Source organism: Caretta caretta, chromosome 14 (assembly GCF_965140235.1).
Source record: "Caretta caretta isolate rCarCar2 chromosome 14, rCarCar1.hap1, whole genome shotgun sequence".
In the NCBI taxonomy this organism is placed as follows: domain Eukaryota; kingdom Metazoa; phylum Chordata; order Testudines; family Cheloniidae; genus Caretta; species Caretta caretta.
The window spans coordinates 29,388,731-29,409,778 of NC_134219.1; the positions used below are offsets into that span (position 1 = coordinate 29,388,731).

A 21,048-nucleotide genomic window follows, 5' to 3' on the forward strand; every position below is an offset into this window, starting at 1 on the left:
TGGGAGCCAGGACTCCTGTGTTCCCTACTGGTTCTGGGAGGGCAATGAGGTCTAGGGGGTTAGAGCAGGACTAAGGTCTTTGGGAGCAAGGACTCCTGGGTTCTTGCCTTGTCATAACCCTGTGACAATTGGCCCTCTGTGTAATCATGTGGGGGAAGGTTGTATCCCCATCCCCATTCTCATTGCCTTTTTCCTCCACCCCTGCAGATGCTGCTCCTGCTGCTGAGCGCTGTGCTAATTCCAGATCCTGGCTCTGGGGCACTGGGACTCAACAGCACGACAGGTAAGCTCCGCCTCCAGCCTCGCATGCTAGGTCAGACCCACCAGGCTTCTCTGCTCACCCCACCCCCCGAAAACCCCATAATCTATGCCAGGGCCTCCTCGTGCCAGCAGTGCTCAGTCCCCAAGGAGCCCCCCCCAGACTCCCATGTATACCCCAACGTGTACCCCCGTGTGCACGCAGACACACTCAGCTCTGCACTCCTCTCCTCTGTGCACACACGTGCATGCGCTCACACACACTTGGCGACGCACACGGACACAAGCATGGGGAACCCAACAAAAGTATACATGTGCGAGGATGCCTCCCCCTGCACACACACTTGCTCTTCCCCCACCCACCCCGCTCCTGTCCCCCCAGCTCAGCCGGAGGCCCCCCAACCTGACGGTGCCCCGCTCTGCGCCCCCCAGGCTGTGAGATCATCCACCCACCGCGGGACGGGGGGATCCGGTACCGGGGCCTCACCCCAGACCAGGTGCAGACAGTGCGCTTCCTGCCCTTCGACTATGAGATTGAGTATGTGTGCCGGCCTGACCGTGAGATCGTGGGGCCCAAAGTGCGCAAGTGTCTGCCCAACGGGACCTGGACTGAGATGGGCCATGCCAGCCGCTGCCGTGAGTCACCACCGGCCCCCATGCCCACCCTGGGGATGGGACACAGGGCCTTTCCACCCTAAGGGGCACCAGCTCCAATCTGACCCCAGGGTGGGTGGATTGGCTGGCTCAGAGGGGATAGGGAATGGGGCACAGGGCCTTTCCCCTCCAGGGAGTGCTGTGTCCAACCCAGGCCCATGGCAGGGACTGACTGGCTGGCTTGCGGGGGCAGGGGGTGTGGCAGGGAATGGAGCATGGGGCCTTTCCCCTCTAGGAGGCACTGGCTCCCATCTGGCCCCAGGCTGGGGGACTGGCTGGCTCAGGGGGCAGGGAATGGGGCACAAGGCCTTTCCCCTCTAGGGGGTGCCGGCTCCCATCTGGCCCCAAGGCAGGGGCTGGCTGGCTCTGGGGAGCAGGGAATGGTGCACGGGGCCTTTCCCCTCTAGGAGTCACCAGCTCCAATCTGGCCCCAGGGCGGGACAGCTCAGGGGGTGGGGAATGGGGCCCAGGGCCTTTCCCTTCTCGGAGGCACTGGCTCCAACCCAGGCCGAGGGTGGGGTGTCTTAGGGGGTGGGGCTCTGGCTCTGACCATCCCCCACCCCGACAGTGCGGACCTGTCCCAAGATACACCTGATCCTGGAGAACGGGCAGGCGGTGCCACGTGGCATGGAGCGGGTGCCCGTGGAGGGCACCTGGGTGGAGTATCATTGCAACCCCGGCTTCCGCCTGGTGGGTAGTGCCCGCAGCAACTGCACCAAGGTGGGGCGCTGGAGCTTCCCCAAACCTATCTGTGAACGTGAGTCAGGGCACAGGGGGGAGGTGAACAGAGGGGGCCCCTTAGGGGCATGTCTGGGGTGAGTGAGGCAGGGTCCATGTGTGTGGGTGTCTGGGGTGAGGGGTGTGTGGGGCAGGGTCCAAGGGGTGGGCCAGGGTCTGTTTGTGGGGGCCTCTGGAGAGAGGGGTGTGTGGGGCAGGGTCCATGTGAGGGTCTCTGGAGAGAGGAGTGTGTGGGCCAGGGTCCGTGGGGTGGACCAGTGTCTATGGGAGATGTCTCTGGGGCAGGGTCTATGTGTGTGGGGGGTCTCTGGGGTGAGGGACATGTCGGGCAGGGTCCATGGGGTGGGGCAGGGTCCGTGTGTGAGGGTCTCTGAGGAGAGGGGAGTGTGGGGCAGGGTTTGTGGGGTGGGCCAGGGTCTGTGTGTGGGGGTCTCTGGAGTGAGGGGTGTGTGGGCCAGGGTCCGTGGGGTGGGACGGTATCTATATGAGATGTCTCTAGGGCAGGGTCTATGTGGCAGGGGGGCTCTCTGGGGTGAGGGGTATGTAGGGCAGGGTCCATTTGGCAGCCCAGAAGCTATGTGTGGGGGTCTATGGGGAGAGGGGTGTGTGGGGCAGCGTCCATATGTGGGGGGCTCTGGGGAGAGGGATGTGTGGAGCAGGGTCCATGGGGTGGGGCAGGGTCTGTGTGTGTGGGTCTGTGGGGAGAGGGGTGTGTGGGGCAGGCAGGCCCTCTCAGAGGTCCAGAGAGGCCCTGGCCAACTTCCAGTTTTTGAGGCCCCTAGCCATAATAAAAATAAAAAAATGATGACACATGAAAACAAAATAAGGCACCAAAAAAAGAAAGAGACATAATTTTTGAACATTTTTTTATTTAACAAATGCTTTTCTAGCCTTTGTCTGTGCAAATGCACTAATTACTGAGGAAAAATCTAGCTCTCATGTAATGTCACAGTTGATATTAAGCATGGCGAGCCCATTGAAACGCTCTTGTCCCATAGTTGAACGGTGGTAGTTCTTTACCTGCTTCAACACGTGGAAGGTGAGTTCACCTGAAGCCATGATGCAGGCAAACTGACAAAAATACGCAATGCAATTGTGATATTAGGAAACACCCCAGAGACTCCAGGTTCGAGTATTTCTTGAAGCAATTCCTTTGGCTTGCAATCCAATTTAAAGTTTGTGGAATATACTCGTCTGAGGAAGATGACCTCGTCACTGAGATCTTTTGAGATTTCTTTGTTGTATTGTTGTTGAAATTGTTCAGCTGCAGAAAGTAGATCTTCATTACTCAGTCTGTTGAACTGCCACAGAAACCCAAAAAGGTACAAATTAGTCGCAGTGGCTCAAATCAACGTGTAAGACCTCATTGAATAGAGTCAATGATGACAAGGGAGACATTGACCCTATAATGTTGCTCGGCATCAGATTCAGTAGATAAGTTGCAATCGGTGAAGAACTCATATGAAATGCCAATATTCTGTGTTACTAATCTGGACTCAGTCAGGATCACATCCCATTGTTCACAAATCTGTTGAATGTCATTGATAATGTTATCGCTCTCAACATCAAGTGCAGCATTGCGTGCTTCAATTACCAGATTAGTTTAGTGGATCATTGTAAGTAGCTTCCTTCACAAAGATGACACCAGAATGTATTCAAATTTGGACATATGCTTCTGAATAGACTGAAGTTCAGTTTGAGCTTGTTCAGTTAGATTGAGAGATTCAAGCTCATTTAAATCCTTTCTCACTGAATTCAAATGCTGCGCAACTCGCTGAATGCCATCAATCCTTGCAGACCATCTAGTTTTGGACATCACATGCAGTGAAACAGAAAGATATTGCTTCAGAATTTCCCACCTCTGTGGACTGCTACTGAAGAGATTGTACATTTGCTGAACAGTTCCAAAGTAATTGCCTCCTTGCATGATTCAGCACAGTCAACACCTACAAGGTTTAGTGTGTGGTTTCTACAGCTGGAGAAAATACAGTTTGAAGTATGCTCAAGCAGAACTGCTTGTACACCTTTGTACTTCCCAGCCATATTAGATCCATTGTGATAGGCTTGACCAGTGCAGTCTTGAAAATCTAACTTAAAACCTTCTAGAATTGCTAGTACTCGAGCAGCAATTTCTTTTCCAGTTTTTCTCGTGAAATTATCAAACAAAATAAACCTTTCTTCAATTGAAAATGTTGAGCTGTCTACAATCTTAATATATCAAATAACCATAGTCGTCCGTTCCTTGTGAGAACAATCTGGAGTGGCATCAACAATGATTGAAAATACTTGGCATTTTGAATATCATCAAAATTGTTGTTTGTACAAATGACACACATAGCTCAATAAACTCATTTTGTATGCGTGTGGAGAGATAATGGACTTGCATGCGCTTTTGACTCTCTTGCGATTCTTGAACACGTTTAACATGCTCTGATAAAAGTGGGTCATATTTGCTGAGGAGCTCAACTATGCCTGGAAAGTTTCCATTTGCATGATCACCAATACCTTGACTGGAACCAAAGAAAGCCAATCCCTGCTCAGAAAGAAAAAGGATGACATTCAGGATGCGCTCAAGAAGTTTTTTCCAGTTTTTAGTTTCTGTAGAGAGTTCAGTCAAGAGTAAATTCTCAACTGAACTTTCGGATGCTGCGGCCCTGCTGGCTGATTTCCATGCAACATAGTTTTCTTTGTGTGACATTGAACTCTCATGTGATGGTATTCGGCCTTTCAACTTCCTCCAACCTCTGCTGATGCTCCATCCCGATTGATCAGAGAGAACTAATGCATTTGCAGCACTTTTGTTCAAAATGAAGCTGGGTGCACAGTACAGAGATTGTTTTTCCGTACTCCAGCATAACCAGTCTCCTGTGCAGGTCTCACTATTCGGAAGAGTTTTTGTCAGAAGACGAGTAGGGAAAGCATGATTATCAGCATCTTGTGGAATGTTACTTGGAATTTCAAAACAACTAATTTGAAGAAAAGATTGCATTTGGGCAGCATTGCTCTTGTCACTAATTCCAATGTCAGTCATAGTCAAACCTGTAGTACTCAGGAATTGCTCTTGCTGCATAAGATCTACATCTTTCTGTTGCTGTTGAGTTTCTTGATCATACACAGGATCTTCTGCTGCATCTGTTACTGTTGGCACATCTCCTTCTTGACTACTGTCTTCATGTTCAGGTATTGGCATTGAAATAACACCTATTGCAGTTGCAGAGTTTTCATTATCTGTAGCATTGTTTTGTTGGGTAAGGTGTGTTTTCCAGTGATTTGAGAAATGAAGTTATTGGCTTTGAGCTCTTAGCTGCTGTGTCACTCAGTTGTTTTCACTGTCTCTTGCTTGCACCACTTTCAAATCTCCTCTTCATAGTGATTTATCTGGTCAATATGTAACCTATCCATACTTGAAATAGTCTGCTGTAAATAAGTATCTTATCTACACTTGAAATCTTCTATTGTAAACATGTACATAAATGCTGAATGGTACACAAATGCTTAAAAGACTTAAAACGAAGAAATACTAATTAAGAACACAAAATGAAACAGTCAGACAAGTTATTATCCTTATCACTGAATCAAAACTCAAGCATGCAAGGTATAATATAACAGGCTGAGCTGAAGACAAAGGGATGACATGTATATAGTAAACACAGACATGGATACAGACAGTGGAATAATGTACAAAAATTTCAAATGTGTGCCCTCACGAAACTCACTGTACAAGACTGTCACAAATTTTCACCTTGAATCTGGGCCTATAGACTATGAAAGCCTATGATGATGACCAAGCTACTGAGCTAGGGCTCAACCAACCAACCAACCAGTCACCTCTTTTAGCTACTATATGAAGATAATAATGAGGAATTCTCACACATAAATAATTCCTTAGGCAACTAGATGTAAAACTATAAAGACACTAAAATGTAACAATTCTCCACCTTTCAACATGCACTTGATCCAGCACCAGCCACTAGTAGTGGTTTGTTTATATAATCAGCTGATCTGAGAGGACATGTTCATCACGGTCTAATCTTGTGCCATCAGAACCAATATATTTTTATTAATATTTATGAACATTTTAAACTCTTTAATATGACAAAGTCTATATCAGTTAACAAAAAATTATGTCTTTTACCAAATCACATCTCTTATTTGCTTAAATTTGCAGCTCTAAGCTGAGAGAGTGTGTCACATTTTGGTCCAATAGGGATGCGCATAAAAATAAGCTGCGAAACTTATCAAATGCCAAAAAATTAACAAGTGTCTACATTTGAGGCCCCCTTTGAGCTTGAGGCCCAGGCCAATTGACCCTCCTGGCCCCCCCTCTGATTGGCCCTGGGGGCAGGATCTGTGGGGTGGGTCAGCAGCCATGTGTGTGGGTCTGTGGGGACAGAGGTGCATTGGGCAGGGTCAATGGAGTGGGCCAGGTCTATATGTGGGGGTCTCTGGGGAGAGGGGTGTGTGGGGCAGGATCTGTGGGGTGGGCCAGGGTCTGTGTGTAGGCAGGTCTCTGGGATAAGGGGTGTATGGGGCAGTGTCCATGGGGTGGGCTGGGGTCTGTGTGTGTGTGGGTCTCTGGGGAGAGCTGTGGGGGGGCAGGGTCTGTGGGGTGGGCCAGGGTCCATGTGTGTGGGTCTCTGGGGTGAGGGGTGTGTGGGGCAGGGTCCGTGGAGTGGGTCAGAATCTGTGTATGGTGGTCTCTGGGGTGAGGGGTATGTAGAGCAGGGTCCATGGAGTGGGCCAGGGTCCGTGTGTAGGGGTGTCTCTGGGTGGAAGGGTGTGTGGGACAGGGTCTGTGAGGTGGGCCGGAGTCCATGGGCAGTGTCTCGGGGCAGGGCTATGGGTGGGGCTGGGTCCTCTGGGCCATCTCTGGGGGGGGAGGCGGGTTCCTGTGGCATCTCCCCCTCCCATCAGTCTCAGCCCTCTCTCCTTCCCCCCACAGTGCGACGCCCCATCTCCACAGGTGAGTGGCTCTTGGGAGGTCCCCTTCCTCCATCTCCCCTACCCCCCGGGGCGGGTGCTGAGCTCTGCCCATTCTCAGCCGTGCACTTGGGCCTGTGGGCAACTCCCCTGCTGCCCATGCCAGGTACCCCGAGGCTCTGAGCCTGGCACTGGTCACTCCAGGGCATTTACATTCCTTGGTTCCCCCAGCCAGCTGCAGAACCAGGGGCTGGGACCCTCACTTCCCAGCCCCCCAGAGAGATCGGTGACCCACTCAGGTTCCAGAGCCAACTGGCTCCTTCCCCTGCGCTCTCTCCCCTTACGTGCTCATTGTGCGGCAGGGGGGTGGACTCCTGGGGCCATCCTATAGCCAGTACCACGCTGCTGGTTGGGGGAGGATGAGCCCCACGTTCCCTTCCCCCACCCTGTCTTAACGGCCCTGCCAGTCGACCCATCAGGGCGATGCTGAGCCTCGCCTGAAACCTGCAGCCAAATGCCTCTGTCCCGGAGTCTGGCAGCCAGCTCGAGGGGGCTCAGGACTCCTGGGTTCCATTTGCAGTCCTGCTACAGGCCCCACATGAGAGAAAGTGACTTCCCCTGCTGGTACTTCAGTTTCCCCATCTGTAAATGGGCTCTACAGGGCAGGGAATGACTCCAAGTGCATTGCCGAGCACAACAAGACCCTGATCTCGGTCACTGTGTATCTGGGTTGCACCCGGCATGACAGGGCCCCAACCTCAGGATGTTCATTTGACTTTTATCTGGGTCACTCCGAATGCCCCTTGGGGTGGGGGAGGTTCTCCAGCAGACCCTGCATGTCCTGACTTGCACAAGCCCTCTGGAGATGGGCAGTGGAGTCCAGGAACTGGGAGATAGAAACCACGGGGCCAATCTTTGCCAAGGGACCTGGCTACGGTTAACTTCAGCCCCTTTTGTGTGTGGCAGACGTCCACATATGGGGCAGGCTGGCGAAGGGCCTGGAACTTACCCCCTCCCACCCCCCCACACACACATGCCTGAGTGAGGGCAGGTGGAGCTGGGCAAAGTCTGCATTTCTATCTATCTATCTATCTATCTATCTATCTATCTATCTATCTATCTATCTATCTATCTACCTCCTTATTCATTTTCCCAGCTATCTGTGTATCCCTATTATCTGTGCATCCTGTTGCCCAACTCTGTCCCTCCTTCCCATCCCATTATCCATCCATCCATCCATCCATCACTCTGTTTCTTGCTGTCTATCCATCTGTCAATTTATCTGTCCATCTGTCGGTCCATCCCCTTGTCTCTCTAGCCACCTGCTCATCCCTGCATCCACCCGGCCTTCCAGTCATCTTTTGACCCATCCATTTCCCTAGCTGTTCATCCCTCTACCTGTTCATCCATTCATTCTCCTGTCTCCATCCATCCATATTTCTTTATCCATCCCTCACATCCATCTAGCCATCTCTCTCCATCCATTTTTCTAGCATCCATCCATCCACCCTCCCATCCATCTCGCTCTCTCCCTCCATCCATTTCTCTAGCTAGCTAGCCCTCCCTCTATCTAGACACCCACCTGTCCTCTGGTCCAGCTGAGGCTGCAGGAAGTGGGGTGGGTGAGGCCTGGGTGAAGAGCACCCCCTGTTGCTCCAAGCATCCATGGTCTCTACACCCCTGGGAGATGGGTAGAGGCCAGCACTCTGCCATGTGCACACCCCCTGCCCCTCGCCTGCTCCGCAGGGGAGCTGCCCTCCTCCACACCCAGGGAGCTCCTGTCATGTGTCTTTGGGGTATGCCGTACCCCAAGTTCTGCTTCCCTCCAAGCATCCCCCCGCTGGTGTCCATCCGAGCGCAGCTGTGGGTTGTTACCTGGGCTAAGAGTGGGAGGGGAAGGGTGCTGCTCTTAGAGCGTGTTGATCTGGGGAGGGGGTGTCCCCACACTGTCCCTCCCCCACTCCCTGCGGGGATCCCTGCCCCGGTCTGTGGCCCCACTGGGTGTGAATGCAGCCAAATGCCAGGGGATGGTGGGAGGGAACCTCTGCCCTGCCCTTCCCTGACAGCCCTCTTCCCCACTCAACCCCCTCCCTGCCCCTCCCCCACAACCCCCCACCAACTGCTTCCGCCACTCCTCCCCCCACAACACACCCTCCCCCACCAACCCCCCTGCCCCACTCCCCCCCGTTGCTTTTCACCACACCCCCATCCTACCATCATTCAGTCTCTCCCCTCCCTTGCTCCTCCCCTCCATCCTTCTCTTCCCTCTACCCTCCCTTCCTATCCCTACATCTTCCCCCTCCCAGCGCCTCCCCTCTCTGTCCCTCTCCTCTCCACTCTCATCCTTCCTCCTCCCCTCCCCCTCCCATTCCTGTATCCTTCCCTCCCCCACATCCCTCCCCTGCCCACTCTCATCCTTCCAGCTCCCTCCCTCCATCCTTTCCCTCCCCTCTCATTTCTCCATCCCCTCTCCCCTCCATCCCTCTTCCCCTCCCCATCCCATCCCCTATTCTTCCATCCTTCCTTCCCCTCGCTCCTCTCCTGCCCACGCTCATCCTTCCCCTTCCCTCCCTCAATATTCTCCCTCCCCTTTCCATCCCTGCATCCCTCCCCCTTCCCTCCCTTTGCTCCTCCCCCACCTCTCCATCCTTCCCCCTCCCATACCTGCATCCCTGAATCCTCTTCCTCCTCCCCTCCATACTTCCATCCTTCCGCTCCATCTCTCCCCCTCCCTGCATCCCTCCATCCTCCCCCACCCCTCCCCTCCCTGCATCCCTCCATCCGTCCCCCTTCCCTCCCTCGCTCCTCCCACTCCCCTCCCCTCCCTGCCTCCCTCCCCCTCGCTGCATCACCGCATCCCCCGCCCCCGCGCCGCGTCCCTCCCGGCCGGTCCCCCCGCCGCCGCAGAGCCGCGCGCCATGGCCGGGCCCCGGGCCGCCGCCGCCCCCCGCGCGCCCCAGCCCTGAGCGGCCCGGCCCGGCCCGGCCATGAGCCCCGCCGCGCTGCTGCCGCTGCTGCTGCTGACGGGCTGGCCGCTGGCCGCAGGCAGGCGGGCGGTGCACATCGGGGCGCTCTTCCCCATGAGCGGCGGCTGGCCGGGGGGCCAGGCCTGTCTGCCCGCCGTGCGCATGGCGCTGGAGGACGTGAACCGCCGCCGGGACATCCTGCCGGACCACGAGCTGCGTCTCATCCACCACGACAGCAAGGTGCGGGGGGCGCCCGTGAGGGGCGCAGGGCTGGGCACGGGGGGAGCCGGCAGGGGGCGCGGGGGTCGGCACCAGTGGGGGGCGAGGGGCTGGGCACGGGGGGCCCCTGCGGGGGGCGCGGGGCACCGGTGCGGGGCTGGGCACGGAGGGCACCAGCGGGAGGCACGGGCCTGGGCTCTGGAATGGCATGGGGGTATGCGGCTGGGCACGGGGAGCCCCTGCGGGGGGCGCGAGGCTCGGCACCTGTGGGGGTCAAGGAGCTGGGCACGGGGGGTACCGGCTGGGGGTGCAAAGCACCGGCAGGGGTGTGGGGCTGGGCACGGAAGGCACCAGCGGGAGACACGGGGCTGGGCACAGGGGTCACGGGACTGGGCATGAAGGTTGAGGGGCTGGGCATGGGGGCACCGGTGGGGGCCACAGGGATGGGTTTGGGGGTGGGGCACTGGCGGGGGCAAGGGGCTGGGTATGGGGGGGGTGCAGGACTGGGCACAGGAGGTGCAGGGCTGAGTATAGGGGGTGTGGAGCTGGGGAGCACAGATGACATGGGGCATATGGGGCACCAACAGCACAGGGAACAAGGGGGCACCAACAGGGCTGGGCACACAGAGCACCAAATGGGGGGCATCAGCAGGGAGTGGAGGGCTAGCCATGGGGGGTACTGACAGCACAGGGACCTGGGGGGTAAGGGGGACACCAATGGGGTTGGGCACAGGGCTGGGCATGGGGGGCACCAACATCAAGGTGAGCTCAGGGGCACTGGGCTGGGCACATGGGATACCAGGGGTACAGAACCGGACAGTGGGGTACCCACAGCAAGGTGAGCAGGGCTCAGGTGGCACCATCAGGAGGGAGGTGGGCCTGGGGGGCACTGGTGAGGGGCAATGGGAGGAGGAGGCGGCATTCCAGAAGTGGGGGGGGGGCTCTGCTGGGGAGGCAAATGGCTGGAGGGGAGACACTGAAAGATGCATGCCCCCTGTGCTGTGTCTCTTGCACACTCATCCTGCCCCTCTCACACTGCCCTGTGCTGCCCCTTGCACACCCGCCCTGCTCCTCTCACACTCCCTGAGCTGCCTTTGGCACATTCACCCTGCCCCTTCACACACACCCTTTGCTGCAGGGCCCCCCCCCCATTCCCTTGTGCTGCCCCTCCCACACTCACCCTGCCCCTCTCATACTCTCCTGTGCTCCCACACTCAGCTCTGCCCTTGCTGGCTCTGGTTCACACTCACTCCACTCCATGTACACCTGGCCTGTTACACACTCACTGGCTTTTTGTGCACTCGGTGCTCAGCCCTTCTCTTACACGCCCACTCCCTGGTTCCCTGGGGCACTCAGAGTCACTCTGTCCTGGCACACTCATCCCTGCTCACTCCATCCCTCACACCCACCTCCTCTATTCCAGTCCCTTCTTCAGGGACTGCCTTTAGGAGGGGAGTGGGGTCTAGTGGGGTAGAGAAGGGCTGGGAGTCAGGACACCTGGGTTCTATCCCTGACTTGGGGAGGGGCGTGGGATCTGGTGGGCTAGAAGTGGGGAGGGGGCTGGGAGCCAGGACTCCCGGGTTCTATCCCTGCCTCTGGGAGGGGAGTGGTGTCTAGTGGGTTAGAGCAGGGAGGATGGGAGCCAGGACTCCTGGGTTCTATCCCTGACTGTGGAAGGGGAATGGGGTCTGGTGGGTTAGAATGGGGAGGATGGGAGCCAGGACTCCCACTCTGCCCCCTCATGCTCCCCAGCCATGCTCCCTCTTTGTGTCTGTCACCAGGAGAGCTGTCTAAAGTGTACCCAAGGAATTGGCTGGAGTGGGAAAGTCTGCAGAATATTCCTGTGGGAGGGGGTGGTTGTTGCTATTCTCTGCTCGGAAAGGTGGGATCTCGGTAGGGTGTGGGTGAGCTGCTTTTCTCTCCCCCCTTTTTGTTCCCTGGGGAGCAAATATTTCAATAACATTTGGAAAAAAAATTCCCAAGAAACTAAAACTTCTCTTCTCAAAACGCACAGTATTAAGAGTGAAACCTGATGTCCCCTTACAGCTTTATTCCCTATACGCATCTATCTATCTATCTATCTATCTATCTATCTATCTATCTATCTATCTATCTATCTATCTATCTATCTATCTATCCCCACCTCCTTCTCTCTCTGATCTCTCTGCCTGTCCCCATGTCTCAGTATCTCCCCTGCCTTTGTGTCCTTACCTCTCTGTGTCTCCCCGCTCCCCCTTAGCTCCCCAGCTGCCCCCCCCCATGTCCCCTGCTCCCTGTGGCTGACAGGTTGCCATGGCAGCACAAGCTGCTTCTCCTGCTGATAGGGTTGTCATGGAAACTGATCTCTCCCACAGCTGCCATGCCCTGAATAATTCATGGGCCCCTCCTGGTGTCCAGCCAGGATAGGGAAGGTGGGCTGTGACGTCCAGAGAGGAGTTGGGGCAGGGGGCAGAGGGCCAGGACTCCTGGATTCCATCCCTGGCTCTGGGAGGGCTGTGGGGTCTAGTGGTTAGAGCAGGGGGGCTTGGAGACAGGACTCCTTGGTTCTATCCCCAGGTCTGGTGTGGAGGGAGTGGGGTCTAGTGGATTAGAGCAGGGGAGGATTCCTGGGTTGTATATCTGGCTGTGGGAGGGAAATGGGATCTAGTGGGGAGTCTGGGAGTCAGGACTCTTGGTATAGAGCTGGGTGAATTGGCAGTCAGGACTCCTGGGTTCTATCCTGGGGGTGGGAGCAGCATGGTGGGGTATGGGGTTAGAGCTGGGGTAGGGTATACAATGGGCGTGATGTTGGGTCTGTGCCCCACAGTGCGACCCAGGCCAGGCCACCAAGTACCTGTACGAACTGCTCTACAATGACCCCATCAAGATCATCCTTATGCCCGGCTGCAGCAGCGTCTCCACTCTGGTGGCCGAGGCCGCCCGCATGTGGAACCTCATCGTGGTGAGAGGGGCTGGGGGATTGGTGCGGGTGTGTCTCTGGGGTGTGAAGGGGCAAGGGGAGGTTACGTCATGGGGAAGGGTTGTAAGGATTCGTATGTGTGAGTGTGGTGGTTGTGTGGGGGTTGGTGTGTGTGTGGGGAAGTTTCACGGATCTCACAAAGCTCTGGAATAGCCCCTGGGAGGACCCCTCCAGTGCGGCAGCCCCCTTAGGGTCATTCTCTCTCCCCTGGGTGAGCCCCTTGGCTTCAGTGCCTCCTGGCACTGAACCTCAGAGCCTGGAATACCCCTGCCTTGCACCGTGAGCTCCCTGTGGCGAGTCCACCTGGATTGGCTCCCCGACAGAGGGATACTCCTTCCCCTCAAAGGGAGCTATGCACCTCTGGTGTCCTTAAGCTGCAGTGCCTCCCCGCCAGCGTTGTGAATGCAGGAGGGTTGTTAGACATCCGGAACATAGCATGCCAAGTCTTTGGGTAGCACAGAGAACAGCACGGTCCATCTGGGTCAGTTCAGAGCCTAGAGCTCTCCTCTGACCCCTTCTTTGGCCCTGTCCAGAAACTTCTCCCGCTTCTCGCAACCCCACCGGGCCCATCCTCTGTCCTTTGTGCTTGTTCCCGGGCAAACATTGTCCCCCGGCCCTTTGTTCTCCAGCTGGTCAAACCTGGTTGGCTTCCTGCGGAGGGTCATCCATGGTTGGTAGTCGCTAGGTACCGAATATCCAGGCAGTTGTCTTCTGTGACTCTTCCTGACATGGGGCAGCCAGGTGTCAGTCATCCCTGGATCTCTGCAAAGAGTAAACAACTTTTTCCCCCACCTAGTCAACTGTGCAGCATATGGGGGAAACTGAGGCACACACTGTATTCATGCAAAACATTATGAAATATTCCCACTTGATCACAGGAAGTCGTGTCTTGGGATGTTGTGTGTGTTGGGGTAGGAGATGTTGTATGTACTGTATTTTGTGGGGAATAAGTGTCAGGATATGGTGTGGGTGTGTTGGAGGAGTGTTTGGGTGGGGGGCTGGGTGTTGGGGTATTGTGTGTGTGTGTTGTGGTGAGTGTGTTAGCGTGGGGGACTGGGTGTCGGGGTATTGTATTGGAGTGGGTGTGTTGGGGGACTGTTGGGGGAGGGGGCTGGGCATCGGGGTATTGTGTTGGGGTGGGTATGTTGGGGGGCTGTTGGGGTCAGGGGCTGGGTGTTGGGGTATTGTGTGGGGGGGCTGAGTGTCAGGGTATTGTTGGTGCGTGGGTTAGGGGGGTGTTGGGGTGGCAGGGCTGGGCATTGGGGTGTTGTGGGGGCGTGTGCTGGGGTGCCCGCCCTGAGCCAGCTCTCCCCGCCACCCCCCATAGCTGTCATATGGCTCCAGCTCCCCAGCGCTCTCCAATCGCCAGCGCTTCCCCACCTTCTTCCGCACCCACCCCTCGGCCACGCTGCACAACCCCACGCGCGTCCAGCTCTTCAAGAAGTGGGGCTGGACCAAGATCGCGACCATCCAGCAGACCACGGAGGTCTTCACCTCGGTATGGCTGTGGCGCCCTGGCCCCCTGATCCCCACGGAGCCCCGGGCCCCTGACCCCCACAGGGATCTGCCTCCCACATCCTCCCAGACCCCCATGGCACCCTGGGCCCCTGACCCGCACAGGGATCTGCCCCCCACATCCTCCGTGACCCCCATGGTGCCCTGGACCACTGATCGCCGCAGGAGTCTGCCCCCAACAACCTCCTTGACCCCCATGAAGCACCGGGCCCCGACCCCCACGGTGCCCCAGATCCTGGTCCCCACCCCACCACATCCTCCCTGCCCCCGTCGGGGCATAGGACCCCTGCCCCTGCAGCCACCCTGGGCTCCCGATTCCCACAGTGACCCAGACCCCCAACCCCCACAACACCGTGACCCACACAGCGCCCCTGACCTCGCAACCACCCCAGACTCCTGTGCCCGGTGCTTCTGACTCCTACAGCCACCCTGGATCCCACGGTGCCCCCTGCCCAATGCCCCTCATCCCCCCCAGTACCCTCCTGGTGCCCCCGGCTCCCTTCTGACCCTCACTCCCTGTCCCCACCATGCCGCAGAGCTTCCTGCTCTCCCTCATATGCCCCCTCCCACTAGCTCCCCAGCTCTCCCTGACCCTCTCTGCTCTTTCTCCATGCCCCCTCCCCTCGCAGACCCTAGATGACCTGGACCAGCGGGTGAAGGAGGCTGGCATCGAGATCACCTTCCGCCAGAGCTTCTTCTCCGACCCTGCCGCACCCGTCCGCAGCCTCAAGGTGAGAGACCCCTGAGCTGGGGCTTGGGGGGATCTGGGGGAGGAGGGGCCTAGGGTTGGAGCGGGGTACCTAAGGGTAAGATGGTGGGGGCTTGGGCGCCTGGAGTGGGGGGAAGCTCAGAGCACGGGGAGGATGAGCCGATGGCTGGCGGGTGCCTGGGGCTGGGCCGGGCAGGTGGGGGGCTCTCCCTATCTTCCCTGGTGGGAAACCCTGCCCCACCCCCATCCCCCCTGTGCTCCCCACGCCCCCTCCCAGCTGGGCACTCTGTCCATCCATCTGTCCATCTGCTGCTGGTTTGCCCTGGGACAGCACCCAGACACACAACAGGGCTCCCCTGGGATCTGGGGATCAGGGAGGGGGGGAAAGTGGTCAGGGACCCAGGGTGCCCCCAGGTTTGGCAGGACCCATAGGACACCTTCCATCCTCCCATGGAGGTTGTCACAGCCTCACATGGGGGTGGGGAACGCTTGGAGCCGTGCAAAGATATGAAAACGTATGCAAATGGGCAACTGCCTGTCAAGTGGTGAGTGAGGGTCTGGGGAGTGGAGTGAGCGGCAGTGAGTTGTTGTGGAGGTACATGGGGTTGGGGTCTGTGCTGGCGTGTCTGGAGGTAGAGCAGGAGTGTAACCGTGTCTACCCCCGGTTCACGTGGGTTGTGACAGTTCCCCCCCTCCCCCTTGGTGGCCGTCCCCACAGCGCCAGGACGCCCGCATCATCGTGGGGCTCTTCTACGAGACTGAAGCACGCAAGGTCTTCTGTGAGGTGAGACCTGGGGGTGGGGTTAAGTGCTGGGGGGCAGCCAGGTGGGGGGGGCGGGCTCTGTTCTAGGGGGACAGCCACGGGAGAAGCGGGGCTGGGCTGGACTCAATACTGAGGGGCAGCCAGGGTGGAAGAGGTGGGGTCAGCACTGGGGCGGGGGCAGCTGGGATGGGGGAGTCAGGCTCAGTGCTGGGGTGCAGCCATTGGGGGATGCCCCAGGTCTGGGGAGGAGCTGGGGGGCAGAGGAGCAAGGATGACTACCTCCCATAGTACCAGACACCGGGGCCCTGTCCCCTCCAGTCCCCCAGAGGCCAGCACCAGAATTGCTGGGCTGTGTATGGTCCAAGTCAGGGGTCCCCCCTTCCCTGGGGAGACACTGCAGCCGCCCCACAAAGCCCTGCTGGGATGGGCCCCTGACTCAGCCTCGCCCCTCCTGCCCCATTGTGTGCCAGATAACTGCAGGGAGACACCCCACATCCCTACACACATCCACAGCACACACAAGCCCTGCAACACACGCAAGCCCCACGCCCCGCAACACACGCATGCCCCGCAAAATGCATACACCCTGCAAAGCGTGCGTGCCCTGCAGCACACACGCCCCACCCCCTGCAGTGCATGCGCACACGCCCCACCCCCCGCAGCGTGCATGTGCCCCACAGCGCACACACACCCCATAACGCGCACGCCTCACAACGCCTCAACGCACCCCTCAACGCACAGGCCCCACCTCCCACAATGCACACGCTGCACAACACACACACCACACAACACACACAACAGGAGACTGCTGAGCCTAGCCAGCCAGATCTGTCTCTGCTCTCTCTCTTGCTCCTCACCCAGCTCCCCAAACATCTCTGGGGCTCCCCCTAGTGTCTCCATGGCTCTCTGGTGATGTGGGGCGGAGCCCCACGGCCTCCCATGACACCCCCAGTGCCACCCCCCAGTCCGAGATCTTGTCTGTGCCACTTCTGCTGTCGCAGCCTGTGGCCTGCATGTCTCTGCTGTAGGGACCCAGGCCTGCACTGCCGGGTGTAAGTGCCTATGTGTAATAGTGTCTCTTATGGGTGGTTTGATACTGGGTCAGTCACAGTTGCGCAGCCCCTCACCTGGCCCAGTTGTACTGGTCTCCAAGTGCCCTGTCTCAGTGGAGGTGATTCCCTTCCCCATCCGGGAGTCTGGGAACAGCCAGACTAGCCTCAGACCCTTGATAGCGGTGTAACTGTCCACCTAGTGGGCTGTACAGATAACTACCACCATAGAGAGACAGATGGACAGCATGTGTGTGTGTGTGAACAAGGCCTGGGGGGTGGGGAGGGGATGTGTGGAAAGTGACAGGTGGATCCAAACATAGAGGTACAGAGCTTAGCTAGATCAGAGGGGGGGCGGGGATAGATGGATGGAGAGGGGGTGTATGGGGATGGATGGATGGAGGGGGGCACATGGGGATGGATGGATAATGGAGAGGGGGTGCATGGGGATGGATGGATGGATGGATGGATGGATGGAGAGGGGGTGCATGGGGAAGGATGGATGGACGGAGAGGGGGCGCATGGGGAAGGATGGATGGATGGATGGATGGAGAGGGGGCACATGGGAATGGATGGATGGATGGAGAGGGGGTGCATGGGGAAGGATGGACGGACAGAGAGGGGGCGCATGGGGAAGGATGGATGGATGGAGGGGGGCATATGGTGACGGATGGATGGATGGATGGAGGGGGCGCATGGGGATGGATGGATGGAGAGGGGGCGCATGGGGATGGGTGGATGGAGGGGGACGCATGGGGACAGATGGATGGATGGAGGGGAAGTAGGGGATGGAGGGTTGGTTGGGTGGCTGGATGGAGCTGCGTGCTGGTCTGAGCTGGGAGCATGTCTCTCGGACGTGCCTCCCTGCAGGTGTACAAGGAGAAGCTGTATGGGAAGCGGTACGTCTGGTTCCTGATTGGCTGGTATGCCGACAATTGGTTTCGCATCAAGGACCCTGCCATTAACTGCACAGAGGCAGAGATGGCGGAGGCGGTGGAGGGGCATGTCACCACCGAGATCGTCATGCTGAACCCTGAGAACACCCGCAGCATCTCCAACATGGTGAGGGCAGGGAGACCCGGGCACCTGGGAGGCCCGGGGGTGGGGACGACACAGGAGGGGGCAGTTGCGGGGCATGAGGGACTAGAGGGGTGGGGGGGCCAAGGGGGACGCGAGAGCACGGGAGCTGGGGTGGAGGGGCAGCAGAGACTGGGAAGGAGAGGGGGATCAGAGAAGACCTTGGAGGAGGGCAATGGGACTGGGGGTCAATGTGGGACAGGAAGACCTGGGGTGACTGATGAAGAGAGACGGAGGGGGCAGTGGGCCCCCATATCACTTCCATTCCTTTGGCTCACTGTTCCCACCCCTTGGCCCTGCAGACCTCCCAGGAGTTCATTGAGAAGCTGCAGAAGCGGCTGGGCAAGAACCCGGAGGAGACGGGGGGTTTCCAGGAGGCGCCGCTGGCCTATGATGCCATCTGGGCCCTGGCCCTGGCGCTCAACAAGACCTCGGCCGAGCTGGTGAAGAAGGGACTGCGACTGGAGGACTTCAACTACAACAACAAGAACATCACCGACGAGATCTACCGCGCCCTTAACTCCTCCGCCTTTGAGGGGGTGTCGGTGAGTGACCCCTGTGCCCCTGACCCTGTGCAACCACAACCCTACGACCCCCTGATCCCGGACACCTATGCCCCCTACTACCCATCCCACGCCCCCTAATGCCCATCCCATCACCGACAAGATCTACCGTGCCATCAATTCCTCTGCCTTTGAGCGGGTGTCGGTGAGTGTCCCCTGCATCTCTTGACCCTGACCCCATGCGACCCTGAGCCCACATGACCCCGCAAACCCCTGACCCCGACCCCACACCCCCTAATGCGCATCCCGCGCCCCCTAACGCCCACCCCATCACCGATGAAGTCTACCGGGCCCTCAACTCCTCCGCCTTTGAGGGGGTGTCAGTGAGTGTGACCCCCTCTGCCCCTGATCCTGCAACACCGACCCTGCGACCCCGCACCCCCCTGACCCCGACCCCACAACCTCTGATCTGACCCTGCGCCCCCAACCCAAACGCCTGCCCTGTCACCGACGAGATCTACTGCTCCCTCAACTCCTCTGCCTTCGAGAGGATGTCGGTGAGTGACCCCCGCACCCCCTGACCCTGCACCCCCGACCCTGCTGACCCCAACCCGGCCCCCTGACGCTGAACCCCCTAACGCCCACCGCATCACCAACGAGATCTACCATGCCCTCAACTCCTCCACTTTTGAGGGGGTGTCAGTGAGTGACCCCCGCACCTTTTCTTGACCTGCTTCTCACAAACCGGGAAGAATTAGTGGGGAAAGCAAAAGTGGATGGGAATCTGGGAGGCAGTGACCATGAGTTGGTTGAGTTCAGGATCCTGACACAAGGAAGAAAGGTAAGCAGCAGGATACGGACCCTGGACTTCAGGAAAGCAGATTTCGACTCCCTCAGGGAACGGATGGGTAGGATCCCTTGGGGGACTAACATGAAGGGGAAAGGAGTCCAGGAGAGCTGGCTGTATTTCAAGGAATCCCTGTTGAGGTTACAGGGACAAACCATCCCGATGAGTCGAAAGAATAGTAAATATGGCAGGTGACCAGCTTGGCTTAACGGTGAAATCCTAGCGGATCTTAAACATAAAAAAGAAGCTTACAAAAAGTGGAAGGTTGGACATATGACCAGGGAAGAGTATAAAAATATTGCTCGGGCATGTAGGAATGAAATCAGGAGGGTCAAATCGCACCTGGAGCTGCAACTATCAAGAGATGTCAAGAGTAACAAGAAGGGTTTCTTCAGGTATGTTGGCAACAAGAAGAAAGCCAAGGAAAGTGTGGGCCCCTTACTGAATGAGGGAGGCAACCTAGTAGTGACAGAGGATGTGGAAAAAGCTAATGTACTCAATGCTTTTTTTGCCTCTGCCTTCACTAACAAGGTCAGCTCCCAGACTGCTGCGCTGGGCATCACAACATGGGGAATAGATTGCCTGCCCTCTGTGGAGAAAGAGGTGGTTCGGGACTATTTAGAAAAGCTGGACATGCACAAGTCCATGGGGCGGACGAGTTGCATCCGAGAGTGCTAAAGGAATTGGCGGCTGTGATTGCAGAGCCATTGGCCATTATCTTTGAAAACTCATGGGGAACGGGGGAAGTCCTGGATGACTGGAAAAAGGCTAATGTAGTGCCAATCTTTAAAAAAGGGAAGAAGGAGGATCCTGGGAACTACAGGCCAGTCAGCCTCACCTCAGTCCCCGGGAAAATCATGGAGCAGGTCCTCAAAGAATCGATCCTGAAGCACTTACATGAGAGAAAAGTGATCAGGAACAGTCAGCATGGATTCACCAAGGGAAGGTCATGCCTGACTAATCTAATCGCCTTCTCTGATGAGATTACTGGTTCTGTGGATGAAGGGAAAGCAGTGGATGTATTGTTTCTTGACTTTAGCAAAGCTTTTGATACGGTCTCCCACAGTATTCTTGTCAGCAAGTTAAAGAAGTATGGGCTGGATGAATGCACTATAAGGTGGGTAGAAAGTTGGCTAGATTGTCGGGCTCAACGGGTAGTGATCAATGGCTCCATGTCTAGTTGGCAGCCGGTGTCAAGTGGAGTGCCCCAGGGGTCGTTCCTGGGGCCGGTTTTGTTCAATATCTTCATAAATGATCTGGAGGATGGTGTGGATTGCACTCTCAGCAAATTTGCGGATGACACTAAACTGGGAGGAGTGGTAGATACGCTGGAGGGCAGGGATAGGATACAGAGGGACCTAGACAAATTGGAGGATTGGGCCAAAAGAAATCTGATGAGGTTCAATAAGGATAAGTGCAGGGTCCTGCACTTAGGACGGAAGAACCCAATGCACCGCTACAGACTAGGGACCGAATGGCTACGCAGCAGTTCTGGAAAAGGACCTAGGGGTGACAGTGGACGAGAAGCTGGATATGAGTCAGCAGTGTGCCCTTGTTGCCAAGAAGGCCAATGGCATTTTGGAATGTATAAGTAGGGGCATAGCGAGCAGATCGAGGGACGTGATCGTCCCCCTCTATTCGACATTGGTGAGGCCTCATCTGGAGTACTGTGTCCAGTTTTGGGCCCCACACTACAAGAAGGATGTGGATAAATTGGAGAGAATCCAGCAAAGGGCAACAAAAATGATTAGGGGTCTGGAACACATGACTTATGGGGAGAGGCTGAGGGAACTGGGATTGTTTAGTCTGCAGAAGAGAAGAATGAGGGGGGATTTGATAGCTGCTTTCAACTACCTGAGAGATGGTTCCAG

General features: G+C 57.0%; 1 protein-coding gene across 1 annotated transcript in view; it reads left to right on the forward strand.

Annotated features, from left to right (window-relative positions):
- The window catches only part of GABBR1 (gamma-aminobutyric acid type B receptor subunit 1), a 68,018-nt gene that overhangs the window by 14,633 nt on the left and 32,337 nt on the right, over positions 1-21,048 (forward strand). The window contains exons 3-13 of the mRNA XM_048818999.2: positions 208-283; positions 691-894; positions 1,481-1,669; positions 6,593-6,613; positions 9,616-9,776; positions 12,562-12,696; positions 14,042-14,212; positions 14,859-14,960; positions 15,657-15,722; positions 17,621-17,812; positions 18,130-18,372. Coding sequence (XP_048674956.2) covers positions 208-283; positions 691-894; positions 1,481-1,669; positions 6,593-6,613; positions 9,616-9,776; positions 12,562-12,696; positions 14,042-14,212; positions 14,859-14,960; positions 15,657-15,722; positions 17,621-17,812; positions 18,130-18,372 — 1,560 coding nt within the window. The remainder of the gene's footprint in view (positions 1-207; positions 284-690; positions 895-1,480; positions 1,670-6,592; positions 6,614-9,615; positions 9,777-12,561; positions 12,697-14,041; positions 14,213-14,858; positions 14,961-15,656; positions 15,723-17,620; positions 17,813-18,129; positions 18,373-21,048) is intronic.